Source organism: Hemiscyllium ocellatum, chromosome 4 (genome assembly GCF_020745735.1).
Source record: "Hemiscyllium ocellatum isolate sHemOce1 chromosome 4, sHemOce1.pat.X.cur, whole genome shotgun sequence".
Taxonomy (NCBI): Eukaryota; Metazoa; Chordata; class Chondrichthyes; order Orectolobiformes; family Hemiscylliidae; genus Hemiscyllium; species Hemiscyllium ocellatum.
Window position 1 is genome coordinate 36,703,837 of NC_083404.1, and position 21,824 is coordinate 36,725,660.

The 21,824-nt window shown below is 41.1% G+C and overlaps 1 protein-coding gene across 2 annotated transcripts in view; it reads right to left on the reverse strand.

The window, feature by feature from the left end:
- Window positions 1-16,839, reverse strand: part of kbtbd2 (kelch repeat and BTB (POZ) domain containing 2) — a 32,163-nt gene extending 15,324 nt beyond the window's left edge. Inside the window, exons 1-3 of one of the 2 annotated variants that reach the window (XM_060824213.1) lie at window positions 16,665-16,839; window positions 4,639-4,731; window positions 1,809-2,306 (exon numbers count right to left, since the gene is read on the reverse strand). In XM_060824213.1, the coding sequence (XP_060680196.1) occupies window positions 1,809-1,978 (170 nt within the window). In that variant the 5' untranslated portion in view covers window positions 1,979-2,306; window positions 4,639-4,731; window positions 16,665-16,839. The remainder of the gene's footprint in view (window positions 1-1,808; window positions 2,307-4,638; window positions 4,732-16,664) is intronic. The other variant, XM_060824212.1, reaches the window with a different exon arrangement.
- Window positions 16,840-21,824: the final 4,985 nt, after the last annotated feature.

Sequence of the window (21,824 nt, forward strand, 5' to 3'; positions counted from 1 at the left end):
GCACTTGGTATGCTTTCCTTTACTGGTCAGAGTATTGACACAAATATGGAATGAGCTGCCACAGGGAGTGGTGGAGGCGATTACAATTGCAACATTCAAAAGGCATCTGGATGGGTGTAATGAATAGGAAGGGTTTGGAGGGCTCCAAGCCAGGTGCTGACAAGTGGGACTAGATTATGTTACGATAACTGGTCAGCACGGACGAGTTGGACTGAAAGGTCTGTTTCCGTGCTTATATCTCTATGACTATGACCATCTGGAAGAACAAGGGCAGCAGATACATGGGAACATTACCACCTGCAAGTTGCCTCCAAGCCACTCATCTTTCTGACTTGGAAATGCAACGATGTTCCTTCAGTGTCAGAGTCAAAATCGTGGAACTCCCTTCCTATTGGCATTGTGAATATAGCTACACCAAATGGACAGCAAAGGTTCAAGGAACCAGCTCCTCATCCTCTCAAGGGAAACAAAGGATAGGCAATAAAAGATGGCCAGCAACACCCACGTCAAATTAATATTTTTTAAAAAAATCATATGCAGGTTTAGTGGTAGTAAAGGTAAAGAACAAAATATTTTCAAGAAATTGATGGCTAGACTGATCATTTTGCGTGTTGCAGAGAATAAGTGTAACCTGGAATTAAAATGAACCCACATTATACTAATGATCTCCTTCCGTCAAATTTTGCCTCATAATGCCACTGGGCCTTCGAGCATCTGTCTCTGTTACATGTTAGGCAAACTAAAAATATCATGAAACTAAACATTGGGATCCAAGTCTCAGTTTAATTTCTGATAGATTGCCTAGCTTTCAGAAATACAGGCACTGGCATTAACTTTGTTTAAAATGCAAGGAAAATGTGGAGTATAAGTTCATAACTAAAAACTCATTGAAAAATTTCAAAAAAGCATTGTAAGTGTAGTTGTAAATTTGTCGAATTAATATTCTGCATAATATTTTCCAAACTTCCAGGATATTCCCTTACACAGAATTAAGGAAGAAACCTGACAGCCAGCTCAGAGAACTGTACTTTGGTACCACATCCCTGAGAACGTTTGGAAGAAGGGATGGAAGGGAAATCAAATGGTCCATTTATTTCCAACTTGAATTAGACAAATAGCTTTACAACATTAAGTGCAGAAGTTCAAAGAAATAGCTTCTTCAATAATTAAAGAAAAAGAAAGTTTAAGAAACTCAAGGTGATCTTCTTTGGAATAGTCATATTGAATCTGAAATATTAACTAGTTTCTCAAGCATTTTCTGCCTTTATTTCAGATCTCCAGCATCCACAGCACTTTTTGCAATAGATCTTTTGATCCTGAATAGGTGTTGAGCAATTTATGGTGACATTTTCATTTCTCTTTCTTTCTAAAGATAAACACTATCCTGCTTGTGACGCTTCAAACTTACATGGATATAACCCATGCCAATTCTGATCTCTAAAATTTAAGACATGACTGTATATGACCATTAAGGATGGTTATGATAAGACAGATACAAATTACAGGTTTATTTTGTTTTATGTAGGTTTTATCAAGCAGCCATTTCAACTCAGGTTTTTGTTCTAAAGCAGCTGACCGTTTGCATCATTTGAAATTAATCCAGGATTGATCTCCAGAAATAAGTTTTTAAATTTCAGTGTTGAGAAGCTAAAGATCAGAAAACTCAACATTATGTAAAGAGGAAGTTGAATTGTTAATTACAAGTAAAACTCATTTCAAATTTATTTGGAAAACATTTAGAAATCTCCAAAAGTGAGATAACAATATTCAAATCTAGCAGTTAAGAAAATAAGACGACTGCAATTTACCTGAAATAGGAGCTACATGTAGCAAGAACCATCTTATGGCACGGAAATTCAGTGCTCTCTGCAATTAAAACTATATCAGTCAACAGCTGCTGGTCATAGAAACATTTAAGCTGCTCCAACAAAGATACAGCATATTCAGTATTGATCTGCTTGTCTTCCTTATTGGACATGATTGCATTCCATTAATGAATATCTTCACCCAGTTTGAAAACTCTATCTTGAGACTTGTAATTTGTTGTTAAAATAACAAATGGTGAACGATTTATATGCTAATCTTGAAAGCTGGAAAACCTTAATAGACTCGACTTCAATGTCTTCCACTTTGAAATAGCTCTGGGTCATTCCATACAATCATATCATACTTCCATTCCAGATGATTTATTTTTGTAAGCTGCAGCATTTCCGTTGATACAAGTTGTGTCACAGTACATGACTAACTTTGAGGTAGAGTAGATTTGATGGACACACTAGCAATCCTGGTGTTGGACAGAATCAGTGCTGGAATGAAAAAAGAAAAAATTAGACATTAAATTATATAGTGTATGCCTTTTTTATTAGTTACATATTATTTGTGTTTTCGCAAAGGTAGTCTGTGTTAATTGGAGTTTTGAGTACAAAGACTTGAGCGATCTTGTGGCACAATGGCAGTGTCCCTATTTCTGCACCAGGGAGCAAATGTTACCTGAACTTGCCGGGTGTCATGACATTGCAACTGGTTGATTAAATATTTTTCAGAATCTTATGGTCATTTGCCCACAATGTAAATTTTCAATGTACATTATCAAAAATGTATTCGAGAGCCCTTTAGAACATAGAACATAGAAGGATACAGCGCAGTACAGGCCCTTCGGCCCTCGATGTTGCGCCGACCAAATCCTACCTAACCTATACTAGCCCAATAACTTCCAAATGCCTATCCAATGCCCGCTTAAATGACCATAAAGAAGGAGAGTTCACCACTGATACGGGCAGGGCATTCCATGAACTCACAACCCGCTGTGTGAAGAATCTACCCCTAACATCTGTCCTATACCTACCACCCCTTAATTTAAAGCTATGTCCCCTAGTAACACCTGACTCCATTAGCGGTAAAAGGTTCTTAGTATCTACCCTATCTAAACCCCTAATCATCTTATACTCTATCAGATCTCCCCTAAACCTTCTCTTCTCCAATGAGAACAGCCCCAAGTGCCTCAGCCTTTCCTCATAAGATTTTCCTACCATTCCAGGCAACATCCTGGTAAACCTCCTCTGCACTCGTTCTAAAGCTTCCACATCCTTCCTATAGTATGGCGACCAAAACTGCACACAATACTCCAGATGAGGCCTCACCAGAGTCTTATACAACTGCAACATGACCTCAGGACTCCGGAACTCAATTCCTCTGCCAATAAAGCCCAGTACACCATATGCCTTCCTCACAGCACTATTTACCTGGGTGGCAACTTTCAGAGATCTGTGTACATAGACACCAAGATCCCTCTGCTCATCCACACTACCAAGTAGCCTACCATTAGCCCAGTAATCCATCATCTTGTTATTCCTACCAAAGTGAACGACTTCGCACTTAGCTACATTGAATTCCATTTGCCACATTTCCGCCCAGTTCTGCAACTTATCTATATCCCGCTGTAACCTACCACTTCCTTCCTCACTATCCACAACTCCACCGACTTTTGTGTCATCCGCAAACTTGCTTACCCAGCTTTCAAGTCCTTCCTCTAGATCATTTATAAAGATAACAAAAAGCAATGGTCCCAAAACAGATCCTTGTGGTACACCGCTAGTAACTGCACTCCAAGATGAACATAATCCATCAACTACTACCCTCTGTCTCCTTCCAGCCAGCCAATTCCTAATCCAAACCTCTAATGTATCCTCAATGCCATACCTCCGAAGTTTTAGCATTAGCCTACCATGGGGAACCTTATCGAACGCCTTACTAAAATCCATATACACAACATCTACTGCTTTACCCTCATCCACTTCCTTACTCACCTTCTCAAAGAACTCAATAAGGTTTGTGAGGCACGACCTGCCCTTCACAAAACCATGCTGGCTATCCCTGATCACGTTATTCCTACCCAGATGTTCATAAATCTTATCCCTTACCATTCTCTCTAAGACTTTGCCCACCACTGAAGTCAGACTCACTGGCCTATAGTTACTAGGGCTATCCCTACTCCCTTTCTTGAACAATGGGACCACATTCGCTATCCTCCAGTCCTCTGGTACTATTCCCGTTGACAATGACGACATAAAAATCCAGGCCAATGGCTCTGCTATCTCCTCCCTAGCTTCCCATAGGATCCTGGGGTAAATGCCATCAGGCCCAGGAGACTTATCTATATTCATCCTTTCCAATATTCCCAAAACCTCTTCCCTGCATATTTCCAGGGCATCCATTCTAATTATTTGTGATTCCATATTCACATCAGCAACAGTGTCCTGTTCCTGAGTGAATACTGATGAAAAGTACTGATTTAATGTCTCTCCAATCTCCTCCGCCTCCACACACAACTTCCCACTACTATCCTTGACTGGACCGATACCTACCCTAGTCATCCTTTTATTCTTGACATACTTATAGAAAGCCTTTGGGTTTTCCCTAATCCTACCAGCTAAAGACTTTTCATGTCCCCTTCTCGCTTCTCTTAGCTCCCTCTTTAGCTCCTTCCTGGCTACCTTATAACTCTCAATCGCCCCAACTGAACCTTCACGCCTCATCTTTACATATGGCGCCTTCTTCCCTTTCACAAGGGACTCCAATTCCTTACTAAACCACGGCTGCCTCACAAGGCCCTTTACACCATGCCTGACTGGTACATACCTATCGAGGACACGCAGTAGCTGCTCCTTGAACAATCCCCACATCTCATTAGTGTTCTTCTCTTGAAGAAGATCATGGCTGCTCATTTTTGGTCTTGCAGAATAAATGGAAAACTATTTTTCAATGCTAATGCAATTCATGGCAAATAAACAAACTTAAAAGTGTGTTTATTAGCACTTAAAATCAAGCTTTCTCCAAAACCAATGTAAAATTACAGGCACTTCATTGCAGTTTGCCAGAACAACAGAACATTACTAGCGATACTAGGACAAGCAGGAATAATGGTGTACATCTGGCTATACCCAAGTATAATTTAGAATTAGGTGCACACATTTTAAAAAGATTTTTTCCTGCCACATTCAACAGATATTTTGTCCATGTACAAAAATATTCTAATTGTTGTGAAACTGCACCAATTACAATAATTTATTTTAAATCCTTATCATTGAAGTTAGTGCATATTACAAAATAGATGACCAAGAACCAATTACTTTGGATTAGTAATTTGGAAGAATTCCTTTTCTGCTTATTATAACAATCCATGACAAAGCTTTATCATATATTTTAATTTGGAAAGTCAAGTAATTTTTCAAAATTTGAACAATCATCATTGCAAAAATTAGAAAACATTTCTCAGCAAGTCATCTACGTTAAACTTGCCCTAGGTACACATCTCATTGGAAAAATCAAGACAGTGAATGAATGGTCATGTTATTTAACAAATTTTGATTTTAAACAAGGATCCAATACATTAGCAAATTAAATTTATCTTCGCACAACAGAAGGAGAAATCAGACTTCAGTAACCCAAAGGTTTGCAGAGCTAGAATTGCCATTTATTCTCCAACATGTTATCATGCTATACCCATCATTTCATTGCATCTTTTAGTGAGGGGGAGAAAAGGTCAATGTTAATACACACTTTAAATCTTGGAACATATTTGAACACGGGAAATTAGAACAGAAAGGGGTCATTCAGCACCTCAGCCCACCCAAAATTTAACTCCATTTAATCTACTTTGTCAAAGCCAAGGACAATCCAAGAAAGTAAAAGGCATAATATAAATGTCAAATTCTCTCTAAATATAACCTCAACAGAAACTGAGTGGAGGAGACTTGCAACCCGAAAACCTTCTGGGAAAGTTAACTGGAGCAACTGATTGTCTGATTTCATGGTATGTGCTGCCTTGTGACAGAGGGGGTTTAATATCTTCATTTCCATTTGTTGGTCAATCCTTGCTATTTCTTGATATTGATATTTTGGCATTTAATGCGATTGATAGTTTAAAGAATATTCAGCTGTTTAGCCAATTCTACAAACATGAAATATGTTGGGAGACATGACAGGCTCAACGTAAATGCACACACTCAGATGCATCATCTTTGTAAAGAGCAATGTAACAATTCAATAGAATTGTTCCTCTACATATAGTTCATTTCTGTATCAAAATAGTAACCATTTCAGAGAAAAACGACGTAGTCAAAGCAATCATAGACATAGACATTAGAATTTTGAAGCTAAGAAAGTGTGACTGCTTCAAAGAATATACTCAGCAGTTAATGACAAACTGCAAATGAGTTGCACATTCCCACCAATTAACAATATTAATTTCTATACAGCTTTGTTCTATGGAAATATACTGTCTGCCAGACAACTATTCGCTATAATTTATTTTTCCGGAGAAACCACATTCAAACACTGGCATGTTTGGTAACCCCAGCCCAAAAGACATTGGCTTGGAATTTTCACCAACGATAAATGATAAGGCTATCAGCACTCAATTATAATGAAGGAAATCTTAAAAATTTTACAGCATGCAAAAAAAAATCCATATTTTTTGTCAGAGATACAGTACCCCTATCTTCCGCAGGGTCACCTGGTATTTTCATGGCAGGTTTTCTAGAAGTCAGATACTTACTGTCAAAGCTTCACAGACTAAGCTCACAGTTTCCGAGGGCATCAAGGAACCAGTCAAATCGAGCCACACGCCCAACCAGAAACAAACACCTCAGATATGGGATGCACATTTATCACACTTCACATAACCTATAGGTGATGTCTCACAGCTTCATCTTATGATTTTAGAACATTAGGGAGGAAATGTAAGGGGTCAAGATTTTTTTTAAAAATGAAGTTGAGAAATAATTAGGCAATGGCTAATTTGATTGTGATCTAAATCTTTGAACAAGCAAAGATTGGTGTAAGTATACCAGAGCCAAACTTCATGACAGTAATACAAAGACAGTCCAGGATACAAAGAATCCCAATTGTAGAACATTTTCTTATGCAAGAAAGAAAATGCAATAAACACAACTGAGATAGTTCAGGCCTTTCCAGAATGAGGGAGACAGCTCAAATGTATTTCACAGAGCTAGATCAGCAAAAGCCAAGAGGGTCTGGGTGGACAATGTTCAGCATGATAAGACAAATGTGACAAAGTCAGACTAGTCCAAAACTGTTGTCGATAGAACAAATTAAATTTATCTCCATTATCACTGAGTTGAGAACCAGATATTTAACAACATAACCATTCCACTTACGTATGAAGCACATATTTAAATAAAAAGAATCAGGATTAAAGTAAGCATTAAAGGGGAGGGAAATCTCTGGTGGAGATCATTCTTGGTTCATAAGACCAACACTGACAATCAAGCAATCAGTTTTTCAGGCCTTCCAACTTACATATCACATCTGATACTCCAGATTTCAATGGCAGCTTCTCACATTCTGTGGAAGAGGGCAATGGAAGTATCTTTCATGGACAGTATTCATGAATTGGGGACAGAAGTCCTTAACATCAAAAGTCTCACTTGACTAGGTGTACCATCAAAAGATCTAGCAAAATTCATCAAGGCTCCTTAGACAGCATTTTCCCAACTCTCAGTCATTACAGTGTAGAAGGACATAGGTAGCAGATATATCGGAAAGCCACAACCAACTTTCTCTCTAAGCCATTCACCATCCTGACTTGGAATTCTAACTACCATTCCTTCACTGTTGTTGGGTCGAACTTTTATAACTTCCTCCCTAATATTCATGTGGTGCACCAAACAAGCTGCAGCTCACCACCATCTTTCCATGGACAAAAATGGTCAGGTAATGAATACTAGCCCAGACAGTGAAGCCCATACTCTGAATGACTGAAAAAAACCGAAAGCCCAACTTCTTTGTTGCAGCTACAGTAAGGGGAAATTTACGATTTCCATTTGAGAGGATAGTGTGATGAATCTTCTAAGCAACAGAGAACTGCAAAGACATTAAAGAAAAATGATTTTAATTAGTTCTAATGAAAGTCCTGCAAAAGACAAGAGGCAGTGATTCACATATTGAAAGTGATTGACTGGGACCAGTGAAAATGTGGGTGGCACGGTGGCACAGTGGCTAGCACTGCTGCCTCAGCGCCTGAGACCCGGGTTCAATTCCCAACTCAGGCGACTGACTGTGTGGAGTTTGCACGTTCTCCCGGTGTCTGCGTGGGTTTCCTCCAGGTGCTCCGGTTTCCTCCCACAGTCTAAAGATGTGCGGGTCAGGTGAATTGGCCATGCTAAATTGCCCGTAGTGTTAGGTAAGGGGTAAATGTAGGGGTATGGTTGGGTTGCGCTTCGGCGGGTCGGTGTGGACTTGTTGGGCCGAAGGGCCTGTTTGCACACTGTAAGTAATCTAATCTAATCTAAATCTAAAAAAAAATAAGTAGGGCTTGAATGATGATTAAAGAAATCCATTGTTTTGAAGGAGGAACATGAGAGGGAACAGCTTTTGAAACTACAAATGACATTGTAGCCGTAATTTCCAGACATTCTTTAACCGAGTAAAGATACCTTCTGGGAGCTTGGGACTGGCAAATTTGTCTCCTTTTTTTTAAAAACAATATTCCGAGAGTCTGCAGATTTGAAATGGTATGTTCTTAACAGTGAAATGCTAAATCAGAACACCAAGATCTGTCAACATTCAAATCTTAGAAACTGAAAATTGAAATGACAATTCTGTTAGAAGAGAATAAGAAATTTGAATATTTGTGTTTCTTAAAGTACACTATCTCCAATCCTACATGATTGCACATTGTCCAAAAAGCAGTTAATTAAATATCAAATAAATTTGCTACCACTCCAACCAACCAGTTCCAGCATGGATCAAACATTCACTTTAACTATAAGAACCTAAATTCAAACATCAAAGCCAAAGAACCAGAAGAACAGCACCCTACAAAAGTTACCGTTCCACAATAAAGTTATGGAAAGGAGCAATACAAGCTTATCCCTCATATACAGATAAAATTCCAGAAACTGATTACAAAACCCCCTAAAAATGTTGATAGAAGAACGTGAATATACATGTTGATACTTGCACATACTGGTCCAATCTTTATGTCACATACTTCACTCTTTAAAGTACTGCTCTGTCTAGAACTCGGGTTGTTCAGAATGACCCAGTAATGCAGCCATAATTACAATGGTTTTGATAAGGAAATAATCAGTTTTGCTTTCCTTTTCCTGTATTTTTATGCAAGTATTTTTTTAAAAATTGGTGGAAGTACCAATGATCAGCCATGGACAACAAACTAAAAAATACTGTAAACTTAAAAGTAAGTAACCTTCATTAACTTCTTTCTTTGGTTTGAAGATTATTTTTAAGAGATTTATTTTACTCATAATAGGAAGGAAATGTCAATTCCGGCAAAACTACCATCCAGAGAGCAGAGCACAATTTAGTGCTGACCATTATAATGAAATACTTCAAATTTTCAGCAATTGGCTCAACAAGTTTTTGGAAAATCATCACCAAACAGCCCATTTCCAATTTAATGGTGAGCACTGGGCCTGAATTAGTCAATAATGTCATAGTAAGAGAATGCTGAGTTATGCTCGAAACGTCGAATTCTCTATTCCTGAGATGCTGCCTAACCTGCTGTGCTTTGACCAGCAACACATTTGCAGCTGTGATCTCCAGCATCTGCAGACCTCATTTTTTACTTAAAAGCGACTAACATGATTTAATTCAAATTATGTTTCAGGGGACTGGGACAAGTCGTGAACCGAGCCTAAACTTAAGAGTAGGCAAAGAGCAGTGGTGATCCCACTAATTGACAAAGAATAGCAAAGGAATATTTAGAGCTACAGGAACAGGAACATCAAGGCAAGCACTAAAGATTTTTAAGAATATATTTTAAAAATGCAGCTAATAGTATTAAAGGCTCCTTAACAAGAAATTCAGGTGTTGTAAGTGGAAATCAGGAAGTAATAAACTTACTAAATAGCTTCAGATGAGAATAAATAACTAGGAATACAAAGAAAACTGGGGTTACCAATTAGATTCGATGACCAAAACACAACGAAAGGCAAAGATAACAGAATTAAGGTTGGACAAATTTCCAGGGCTGAGATTTCCATCCCAGAGTATTAAAACCAGGTGAGGAAACTGTTGACACATTAGTCATAGTTTTCTTGTCTAGTCTCGTCTCAGAACTGTCCCTTGAATTGGAAAATTGCTCGTTGTTCTACTATCAAAGAAACTTCCAACCTATGAGGTGATCAGATATCTTACTTGACATCCAGTGCTGAAAAGCAGAGATATTCCCCTATGTTTAATTAGAAAGAATGTGTTGTCTTCAGTCCTAGCTCTGGATTCCACCCCCCGAACTCTCCAGGTCAACAGCTGAACCCAAGTTAGAATAGTTGATTCCAATTACATATGTGTGCCGTTACTAAAATTGCTTATGTCCATCTCTACACTATCTTCTGATTTGTCCTTAGTTCATCTGCTGCTGAATTCTTCATTCATGCTGTTAACTTGATTATTTTTACTTCACTCTACATACTACTCTTCATAAACTAGACGCCATCTAAAACAATGCTGCAGTGTTCTTACTTGCACCAAGTCCCATTTACCTATCACCTTGTACTCACTGAGCTATATTGCTTTGGGTCTAAAATACGATTTTTAAAACTCAGACCTAAGCAAAACGCCTCAGATGCTGGACAATCAGGTAGCAAAGAGAGGAAACAGAGTTAATGTTATGGTCTATGAAGGAAAGTCACATTGTAAGTCTAAATACAGTGCAACAAAAACAAATCAACTAATAATGTTGTAAAGGAATCTTTAGGAAAGAACAACCAAAAGCTTTTTTTTTACAAAATGTTTGATCAATCCTAACTTTAATCAGAAGCCAGGGAAACGATGAAGGACTGAGGGACAAACCAACTATTATTAGCACTTCCTTTATATTTTGTTTTGGGTTCCCTCAACTTCAATTCCACATGTTCTCTTCTCTCTTTGTCAACGGAATAAAATCCACTATTTTCTAACCGCCTTCAGTTCCAAGTAAGAGTCATATTGGACTCAAAATGTTAGCTGTGTCTCGTCAGATGCTGCAAATCCTACTGAATTTCTCCAGCAGTGTTACTTTTTCTACTTCAGATCTCTAGCATTCACATGACTTAGCTTTTATCTGATTACAGTTCAAAATAGAGTTCTAGGCTATATGTTATAATGATTTTGCAGGGTTGTGGAAATCCAAAATCTGGAACTCGCTGAAATTGAGATTGTTAACATTTTTGCCCTGCAAATCTAAGGGTTATAGAACCAAGACAGATACATGTTACAGATCTTCCATTATCAAAATGAGCAACTTTTCCTAATTTACTGTTATTCCAAAAGAAAATGTCAAATGCCCTTCAATATTCAGGTCACAGCCTTGATTGACCTGCATCCATCGCCACAATGGCTATCAAGTCATATTTATTTATACTGATATAGACTCTAAAAACTGCCTTTTTACCATTTTTCAATCTCTGATCTTATCTGCTGGTGCGCCTAAGGTTGTACATTTTGTTTATTCCTGCTATTCTGATTATCATTACCAAAATCACCACCTTGCTCTGTCATCTTAATGCTTTCCTTAAAGCAAAAGAAAGGCTGCACAAGGCAGACCTGGACAGAGTGCAAGAATAAAAGGATGACTTAAAACAAGAAAACTGAATGTCACAAAGCAAATTTGAAATATGAAAAATGATAGTGAGAGTTTCTGCAAGTATTTAAAGGGAAAAAAATAAGTAAAGCCAGCATTGGTCCTCTAGAGACAGAAGCTTGGGACTAACTAATGGAAAATAAGGAAATGGCAGAAGCATTGATAATTTGTGCCTGTCTTCAATATAAAAGACTTCAAAAAATTCTTAAAGATACTTGAAAATCATGAGGTGAAAGGGAAGGAGGTACTTAAAACAATTGCCATTACCATGGAAGAGGCGTTGGGAAAACAATTAGATCTAAAGGCTGACAGATCCCCAGGATCTGATACTTTCCATCATAAGAGATTTTTTTTAAATGGCTGCTGAAATAGTAGAGGCATTAGTCATAATTCTTCTAAATTCTGGAAGAATTCTACAAATTAGTAAACAACAAGAAATAAGCAGGAATAGACTATTCAGCTATGTTCTAATCTAATAATATTATTCAATAAGTGGGAGACATAGAAAACAAGAAACTGTCCAGTTAATATAAAAGATCACAATATCACTGAATATTACTGGAATACATTGAGGTTACAGCAAGATATCTGGAAAATCATAATGGGAGTGAGAAGAATCAATGTGACTTTGTTAAAGCAAAGGTATTTAATTAATTTACTACAGTTCTTTCAGCAATTAGTAGGCAAGGTAGATAAAAGGGAACTTGTAGATATGGTGTGCATAATTTCCAAAGGGTTTGGTGAAGGAGAACAACACTATACAAAGTAAGAGCTCCTGAAGTAAGGGATAACATATTAGCATGATAAAGAATTGATTAGCTAGTTAACAGGAAGTAGAGACTAGGCAAGTTCTAACCAGTGGAGTGTGTACCAGAACAACTAGTCACACCAGTTCTCACTGGAATTAGCAATCCAGTGATTCAGTTAATAAATATGAAATCTAGTCCTAGTAACAGGAACCATGAAAGTATCAATTGTTGTAAAACTCCATCTGGTTCACTATTGTCCTTTTAGGAAGAATATCTGCCATCCTTAACTTGTATACTACGTGAGACTCAAATGGCTGTTATAGTGTCATGGAGATGAACAGCACAGAAAAAGACCCTTTGGTTCATTTCATCCATACCAACCAGATATCCTAAATTAACCTAGTTCTATTTGCCAGCATTTGGCCCTTCCCCCTCTAAACCCTCCCTATTCATACACCCATCCAGACGTCTTCTAAATGTTGAAATTGTACCAGCCTCCACAACTTCCTCTGGCAGCTCACTCCATACATGCATCACCCTCTGCGTGAAAAAGGTGCCCCCCAGGTCCCTCTTAAATTTCTCCCCCCTCACCTTAAACCTATGTCCTCGAACTTTGACTCCCCCCACCCCAGGGAAAAGACCTCGCCAAATAATCCCATTTCATGCTCCTCATGATTTTATAAGCCTAAGGTCACTCTTCAGCCTTCATCACTCAAGGGAAAACATGCCAAACCCTTTTAAGCCTCTCCCTAGAGTTCAAACCCTCCAATCCTGGCAACATCTTTGTAAATCTTTTCTGAACGATTTCAAGTGCCACAACATCTTTTCCACAGCAGCAAAACCAGAATTGCACAGAAAATTCCAAATGTGGCCTAATGAATACCCTGCATAGCCACACTATGACTTCCCAACACCTGGACTCAATGCACTGACCAATAAAGAAAAGCATACCAAATATCTTCTGCACTATCCTATATATCTGCAACTTCACTTTCAAGGAACTATGAATGTGCACTCTTTGTTTAGCAACACTCTCCAGGACCTTACCATTAAGTGTACACATCCTGCCTTGATTTGCCTTCTCAAAATGCAGAACCTCACATTTATCTAAATTAAACTCCATCTGCCACTTCTCAGCCTATTGGCCCATCTGATCAAGATCCCACTGTACTCTGTGGTAACCTTCTTCGCTGTCCACTACACCTCCAACTTTGGCATCATCTGTAAACTTACTAACATTACCTCTTATGTTCACACCCAAATCATTTATACAAATGACAAAAAACAGTGGACCCAGCACTGATCCTTGTGGCACACTGCTGGTAGGAGAAAGTGAGGTCTGCAGATGCTGGAGTATCAGAGCTGAAAATGTGTTGCTGGAAAAGCGCAGCAGGTCAGGCAGCATCCAAGGAACAGGAAATTTGACGTTTCGAGCATAAGCCCTTCATCAGGAATCATTCCTGATGAAGGGCTTATGCCCGAAACGTCGAATTTCCTGTTCCTTGGATGCTGCCTGACCTGCTGCGCTTTTCCAGCAACACATTTTCAGCTCTGGCACACTGCTGGTAACAGGCCTCCAGTCTGAAAAGCAACTCTCCACTACCACCCTCTCCCATTTTCAGACCAGTTCTGTATCTAAATGGCTAGCTCTCCCTGGATTCCATGTGATCTAACCTTGCTAACCAATCTACCAGAGGAACCTTGTCAAACACCTTACTGAAGTCCATAAAGATCACGAGCATGGCTCTGCCCTCATCAATCCTCTTTGTTACTTCTTCAAAAAACTCAAGTTAGTAAAACTTGATTGCCCACTCACAAAGCCAAGCTGACTATCAATAATCAGCCCTTGCCTTTCCAAATACATATACATCTGTCCCTCAGGATTCTCTCCAACAACTGGCCCACCAACATGAGGTTCATAGTCTACAGTTCCCTGGCTTTTCCTTAGTGCCATTATTTAAGAAAGGTGCTATGTTAACTAACCCCCAGGTCTTCTGCATTTCACCCCTGACTATTAATGATACAAATATCTCAGCAAGAGACCCAACAATCACTTCCCCAGCTTGCCAAAGTTCTTGCCTGTTAAGCAATGCCACTCAATTTAAGGGCCATGAAGGATGAGCAACAAATGTTGGCCTTGTCCACAGGATGTAGATGTTGCTGGCAAAAGAGAATGTTTTGCAATATACAATGGCTTAGATGAAGAAGTCAAATGTGGAGCATCTAAATTTCTCAATGACACTAGGTTGGGTAGAAAAGGAAGTCGTCAAGAGTTGGTAGAAGGATGTAGATAGTTATTTTTTGGGCTGATGCTGTACAATATGGGAAAAACAACTATGTTCATCCTGCCAATATGAACAAAAAGTCCATGTTAAACAGAGGGAGAATTCCATTTAAACCAAATAGTCAAATGGATCTGGCATCCTGCTAGATGAATCAAATATACAGAAACAGAAGGCAATTAAGAAAGCAACTGCAATTTAGGCATTCATCATGAGGGGACTGAAATATAAAAGTAGATATGGTTAATGTGTTTCAATAGGGTTTTGGTATAACTACAATTGGAGTAGTGTCCACAGTTTTGGTCTCTAAATTTGACACATTAAATGCAGTCGAGAGAAGATTAATTAAACTCATTCCTATGCAAGATTTACCTCATGAAGAAAGGTTATTACCCACTGGAATTTAGAAGAATGAGAACTGATCTTATTGAAACTTCCTGAAATGTCTGGATAGAGTGGATGCTGAGATGCTTACTCTTTTTGGAAAGAGAAGCAACAGGGGCAGTGTTAAAACAAAACCATTTTAGACAAGATTCATTCTTAAAGAGCAGTTAGTCAATGGAATCTTTCTCCCCAAAATGCAACAGAAACAGGGTCACTAATGTTTTAAAATTACATTAGGTAGATCTTTGAGGGGTGAAAAACTCTTTATTAAATCACATTTTTCTTAGAATATTACATTCATTTGCCCATCTTGGCTCTGATCTTCCTCAAATAGAATTCCAGTTTTTTTCCTTCAATAATATGCCCACCAGCTCTGTCCCTCTGGCCAGGTCTTAAAGCTATGCAACCGAGCAGTTTCCCTTCTAGAAGTGTTATTCAAGCAATGGACTGATTTATGCATGCTTTCTATGATCATATTTCTTTCGAATTTTCTTTGACCTCTTGTTCAGCATTTCTTCCTCTTCAGAACCCATTGATTGCCAATGGAGGTAAAGTATATCCAAGGTAGACTAGGAAGTATAGTTGAGATCATAATCAGATAAGTTTTGATCCTATCAAATGGTGAGGCAAGCTCAAAAAACCAAACATCTACCCACCTCTGAATATTCACATGTACGTACATAGATTTGTACTTCATATCTATAAAACCCAGATCCTCTGTTCCTCATTCGTCACGTTTTCAATCCACATTGACCAATTAGTGCACACATACTGACAGATCACTCTGCACTTATAGCCACCCACTTTAGAATTAAGTTCTTTAATTTTGTCTCTTTCTCTCCATTCTTCCCATCAAAAATATCTCACTACATCTTCCTATTATTACGGTTTCATCACTTCTTGCCCAACCGTTTCAACAATCCGTACGTGTTTCTAAACCCACCACGAGCTTGACTTCACAAGACTTGCAAAGCTCGAGTTTATTTAGGCAGACTTCCGCCAAAACCATTGCTTCCAAACTGGCCCGCAGCATAAAACACAGCAAAGGCTCACAGATAATCAAGAACTCCCTTTTCCTTAAGGATGACCATGCGGAGCATGATTCATCTTTACTTGTGAGATTGCAGTCAGTAATTTTCAAGTGCATTCGCCGGGCGGACTTAACGCCGCGTAGTTTAGTTTAAACCAGTGAACCACTTGCAGTCGCCCCCAAATCACAGAAACGGTGCCGCGTCCTTGCAGAGGTCCCGGCTCCAGATTTCAATGAGTTTGCAGTTTGTCCCGTCGGCAGAATTACTCTCTCGCGACCCAGTTTCCGTCCTCGGGCCGTTCAGGGAAGATTCCTCCCGCCGCCCCCGCTTCAGAGATGCGGCAAATGGCTGCAACACAACTTCCTTCCTGGCGGGGAAAGCAGCGGAGCGGCCTGGCCCACAGCCCCACGCCGGCCCGGCTCAAGAGCCGACAACGCGGACCCTCGCCACATCTCCCCACCCCCGCCTCCACTCGGAACCACCTCCGCGGGGCCCTGGCTGTTTTGAGCGCCAAAGCATCTGGTGACAGGCCGCTCCCATCGGGCCCGACTCTCGCCACCCTCCCCCGTGCACCCCAGCTCCGGGAGCTTCGCGCTAACCTGGCCCACTCGCCTACCTTAGTACGAAAGAAACCGCAAACTTGGGAATTTTTTTCCGCCTCCCCCTCCCCTCAGCGACCCCCATGAAGATTTCGCTGCCAGCGATACGTATTGGCGGCAGGCTCCGCGCTCGCGCTCAGTCCGTGCACACAAACCGGCACCGAAAGCCGCGGCCTCGCCGCCATCACAGGCCCCCTGCAGCCTGCGTCATGACGTCGTGGCGTGCGCGACCCCGTTGCCGGCGCCCGGACTGGGGCAGCGCACGCGCGGGAGCAGCGCTGAGCCGCCTGGTGGTACACGCGATGATTGTTACAGCGTGATGCTGTTCCAGAGCATCCTGCATTTGTGACATGCCTCAGGGATGGATCAATGCTCAGTATTCTACTCGAGTTGGTCACAGACATACTTCTTCTCTTTCTGGATTAGTGGTGCTGGCAGTTCAGGCAGCATCCGAGGAGCAGTAAATACTTTTCTTGTTGATCAGGTGTTTATTATTTTTAGGAAACGTTGAGTGTTTCTTACGACCATGGAAGCTAAGATGGATTCAGATGAAACCTGGGATTAGAAGTGGGCTTTTCAGCTCATCGAACGTATCTTGCCAGATCATGGCTGATCATCTACTCATTTTCATGCTCCATCTCCATCTCCATATTCAGTAGTATTGTTAGGTTCCAGAAAGCTGTCGTTTTCTTTTTGTCTTGAAACTGCTTAATGACTGAGCTTCCACAACCCTCTGAGGTTGAGAATTCCAGATATTCACCAAGCCCAAAACATTTTTCCTCATCTCAGTCTTAAATGGCCAGCCAGTCATCCTTTATGAGATTTTATAACTCTGACTCTAGAGTCAACAGCCACATTGGACCTGTACTCACCCTATCACACCCTGTAATAATTGTGATTTGGAGATGCCAGTGTTAGACTGCGTTGGACTGTACAAAGTTAAGAATCACACAACACCGGGTTATAATTCAACTGGTTTAACTAGAAGCACTAGCTTTCAGAGCGCTGCACCTTCATCAGGTGGTTGTGGAGTACACAATTGTAAGATACAGAACTTATAGCAAAAGTTTACAGTGTGATGTAACTGAAGTTATACATTGAAAAATACTTTGATTGTTTGTTATATCTCTTATCTGTTAGAATGACGATGTTAGTTTCATTTCTTTTACATGTAAATCACAAAACTATTTTTTTAAAAGGCTTATATGGATTCATGCTGTCTTTGAGCAAAGTATAATGTAACTCTGCAAGTACAAATTCACCCCAAAAAACATATATGTATGCATGTGGGTTTATGTGTTTGTGTGTGTGTCTGGAGTGGGGGGTTGTGAGAGTCTGTGAGCGAGTGTATATGTGTGTGTGAGTGTAAAGGGGTCTAAGTCTGTGAGAGCTTCATATGTGAGTGTGGGACTGTGTGTATGTAGGAGTGTGTGTGTGTCTGGGGTGGGGTGTTGTGAGTGTGAGGGAGCATATATGTGTGTGTGAGTGTAAAGGGTTCTAAGTCTGTGACAGGGTGCATGTGGGAGTGTGTGTGTCTGTCGGAAAGTATGTGAGAATCTGTGTGCGTGTCTGTGTATAGGAGTGTCTGTGTGTATGTAGGAGTATCTGTGTGAGTGTATAGTGCAATGGTGGTTACCTGTAGTGTGACATGAACCCAAGGTCCCGGTTGAGGCCCTTCCTATCGCTACTGAACTTAGCTATCAGCCTCTATTTGGCCACTTTTCGCTGCTGCCTGCCCCGAAGTCCGCCTAGGAGGATGGTCACCCGAAGGTCCAAGGTCGAATGTCCTGGACCACTGAAGTGTTCTCCAACTGGGAGGGAACACTCCTGTCTGCTGATTGCTGTGCAGACCCCATTCATCCTTTGCTGTAGCCTCTGCTCAGTTTCACCAATGTACCATGCCTCAGGGCATCCTTGCCTGCAGTGTATGAGATAGACTGGCTGAGTTGCTTGAGTATGTGCCATGTACATGGTGGAAGGTGTCCCCACACATAATGGTGGTATCCATGTCCACACTCTGACACGTCTTGCAGCGCCTACCATGACAGGGTTGTATGGAGTTGTCGCTAGGCAGTTTGCTACGAGCAATGATCTGTTTGAGGTTTGGTGGTTGGTTAAAGGTGAGCAGTGGAGGTGTTGGAAAGGTCTTGGCGAGGTACTCATCCTCATTGATAATGTGTTCCAAGTTGTGAAGAACATGGTGTAGCTTTTTTGGCTTCTGGGAAGTACTGAACAATGAAAGGTACCCTGTCGGTTGCACCACGTGTCTGTCTCCTGAGGAGGTCATTACAGTTCCTTGCTGTGGCATGTTGGAACTGGCAGTCAACGAGTTGAGCATCATACCCTGTTCTTATGAGGGCAGCTCTGAGTATTTCCAGGTGCCCGTCACGTTCTTCCTGATCTGAACAGATCTGGTGTACAGGTGGGGTTTGTCCATACATTGTTCAATGTATAATTTCAGTTACATCACACTGTAAACTTTTGCTAAAAATCCTGTGTCTTACAATTGTGTACTCCACAACCTTCTGATGAAGGAGCAGTGCTCCGAAAGCTAGCGCTTTCAATTAAACCCACTGGACTATAACCTGGTGTTGTGTGGCTTTTAACTTTGCAATAATTGAATAAGTTTCAAGAGGATCACCACCCTTCTTGAAAAATCTTTGGAATGCAGATCCGGTTTTCTCAATCTCTCCTGAAAACACAATCCTGACAACTCAGGAACTAATTATGTGAATGTCAGTTGAATTCCCTGTATTGCAAATCTAACCTTCCTTAGATAAGGAGAGGAAAACTGTAAACAGTGGATGATTCTGATAACTATGAACCACACTGGGAGGATGTGAAGTAGGTCAAGATTGCAATGAAGCAGACTGAGAGGATATGAGGACAGAGTCTAGATTAGAGTGGTTACGAAAAAGCACAGTATGTCAGGTAGCATCCGAGAAGCAGGAAAATCGACATTTTGGGCAAAAGCCCTTCATCAGGAATGAGGCAGGGAGCCTCTGCGGTGGAGAGATAAATGAGAGTGGGGTGGGGCTGGGGAGAAGATAGCCAAGAGTACACTAGGTGGATGGAGGTGGGGATGAAGGTGATAGGTCGGAGAGGAGGGTGGAGCAGATGGAACTGGTCCTCACCCTTAACAATTTCTCCTTTGAATCCTTCCACTTCCTCCAGATGAAAGGGTAGCCATGGGCACCCACAAGGGCCTCAGCTATGCCTGTCTCTTTGCTGGCTAGATAGGACAGTCCATCTTCCAGACTTAAACCGGCACCAGTCCCCACCTCTTCTTCCATTATATTGATGACTGCATTGGCACCACCTCGTGCTCCTATGAGGAGGTTGAGCAGTTCATCAACTTCACCAACACATTCCATCCTGACCTTAAATTCACCTGGACTATCTCTGACACCTCCCTCCCCTTCCTGGATCTCTCCATCTCCATCAATGACAACTGACTTAACACTGACATTTTTTACAAACCTACCGACTCCCACAGCTACTTGGATTGCACCTCTTCCCACACTACCTCCTGCAAAAATGCTATCCTATATTCCCAATTCCTCCACCTCTGCCATATCTTCTCCCTGGAGGACCAGTTCCACCACAGAACACATCAGATGGCCTCCTTCTTTAAAGACCACAATTTCCCTTCCCGCGTGGTTGAAGATGCCCTCCAATGCATCTCATCCACATCAGGCACCTCCTCCCTCAAACCCCAACCTTCCAAACGCAACAAGGACAGAAACCCCCAGTCCTCACTTTCCACCCAACCAACCTGCGCATAAACCACATCATCTGCTGACATTTCCACCACCTCCAAACGGACACCACCACTAGGGATATATTTCCCTCCTCACCCCTTTCCACTTTCCGCAGAGACCATTCCCTCCATGACTATCTGGTCAGGTCTACGCCCCCCCCCAACAACCCACCCACCCCTGCCACCTCCCCTGGCACCTTCCTCTGCCACCGCAGGAATTGCAAAACCTGCATCGACACCTCCCCCTCACCTCCATCCAAGGCCCCAAAGGAGCCTTCCTCATCCATCAAAATTTCACCTGCACATCCAACAATTCATTTATTGTATCCATTACTCTCGATGCGGTCTCCTTTACATTGGGAGACTGGATGCCTTCTTGCAGAGCACTTTAGGGAACATCTCTGGGACACCTGCACCGAAGGACCTGTTTCCACACTATAAGGAGTCTAGTCTATGTACCAAGTTACCCTGGTTCAATGTTTTTAGAGCAGTAACACTGCCATTTTCTGGGTCTGTAGATCACTAAAGTGCAAAGATAACCTTTAGTGGATTGATGTGCTCTTCCTTTTGGATGTGGGAGGTCAGAAAGAGTTTACATGTTACTGATCATTATGTTAGCAGGAAGTGTGTTGAGTTTCGAATTCTATTGGATTGCATTTAATCGGTTGGAGTGGCAGTTAGAGGCACTGAGGAATTTACAGGAGCTAGGGGGTGTGATGGATGGCAGTTGCAGGGAGGGACATAAACTGAAGATACATTCAGGTAGATGGTTAATTCCAGGAAAGGTAAGAGAGAGAAGCAGGTAGTGGTTATCCCCATTTCAGACAAGTATGCTGTTTTGGAAAATGTGGTGGATTCTCAGGAGAATATAGAACTAATGTAATGAGGGGTACACTAAATTCCAAATGATAGATTGTGATAGGAACTGTGTAACTAGAGGTACAGACAGAAGTTTGTGTGGCTGACAATGAGACATCAGAATTTTGTGTTGTCTTCCTGGAGCCAGGATCAAGGATATCTCAGAGAGGGTGCAGAAAATTCTCAAAGGGGAGAGGGATCAGCATGACATCATTGTACACATTGGAACTAACAACATAGGAAGAGAAATGGACAAGATTCTGAGGAGAGAATATAGGAGTTAGGCAGAAATTTAAAAAGTAGGTCCTGAAGGGTAGTTTAAAATCTGATTGAAGATTTGTAGCTCAGGTATCCGTTGTTGTGGTTCTGCTCGCCGAGCTGGAAGTTTTTGCTGCAAACGTTTCGTTCCCTGGCTAGGGAACATCATCAGTGCGGTGGGAGCCTCGTGTGAAGCGCTGCTTTGATGTTTCTTCCGGTATTTATATTGGTTTGTTCTTGCCACTTCCGGGTGTCAGTTTCAGCTGCGGTGATTTGTATCTAGGGTCCAGGTCGATGTGTC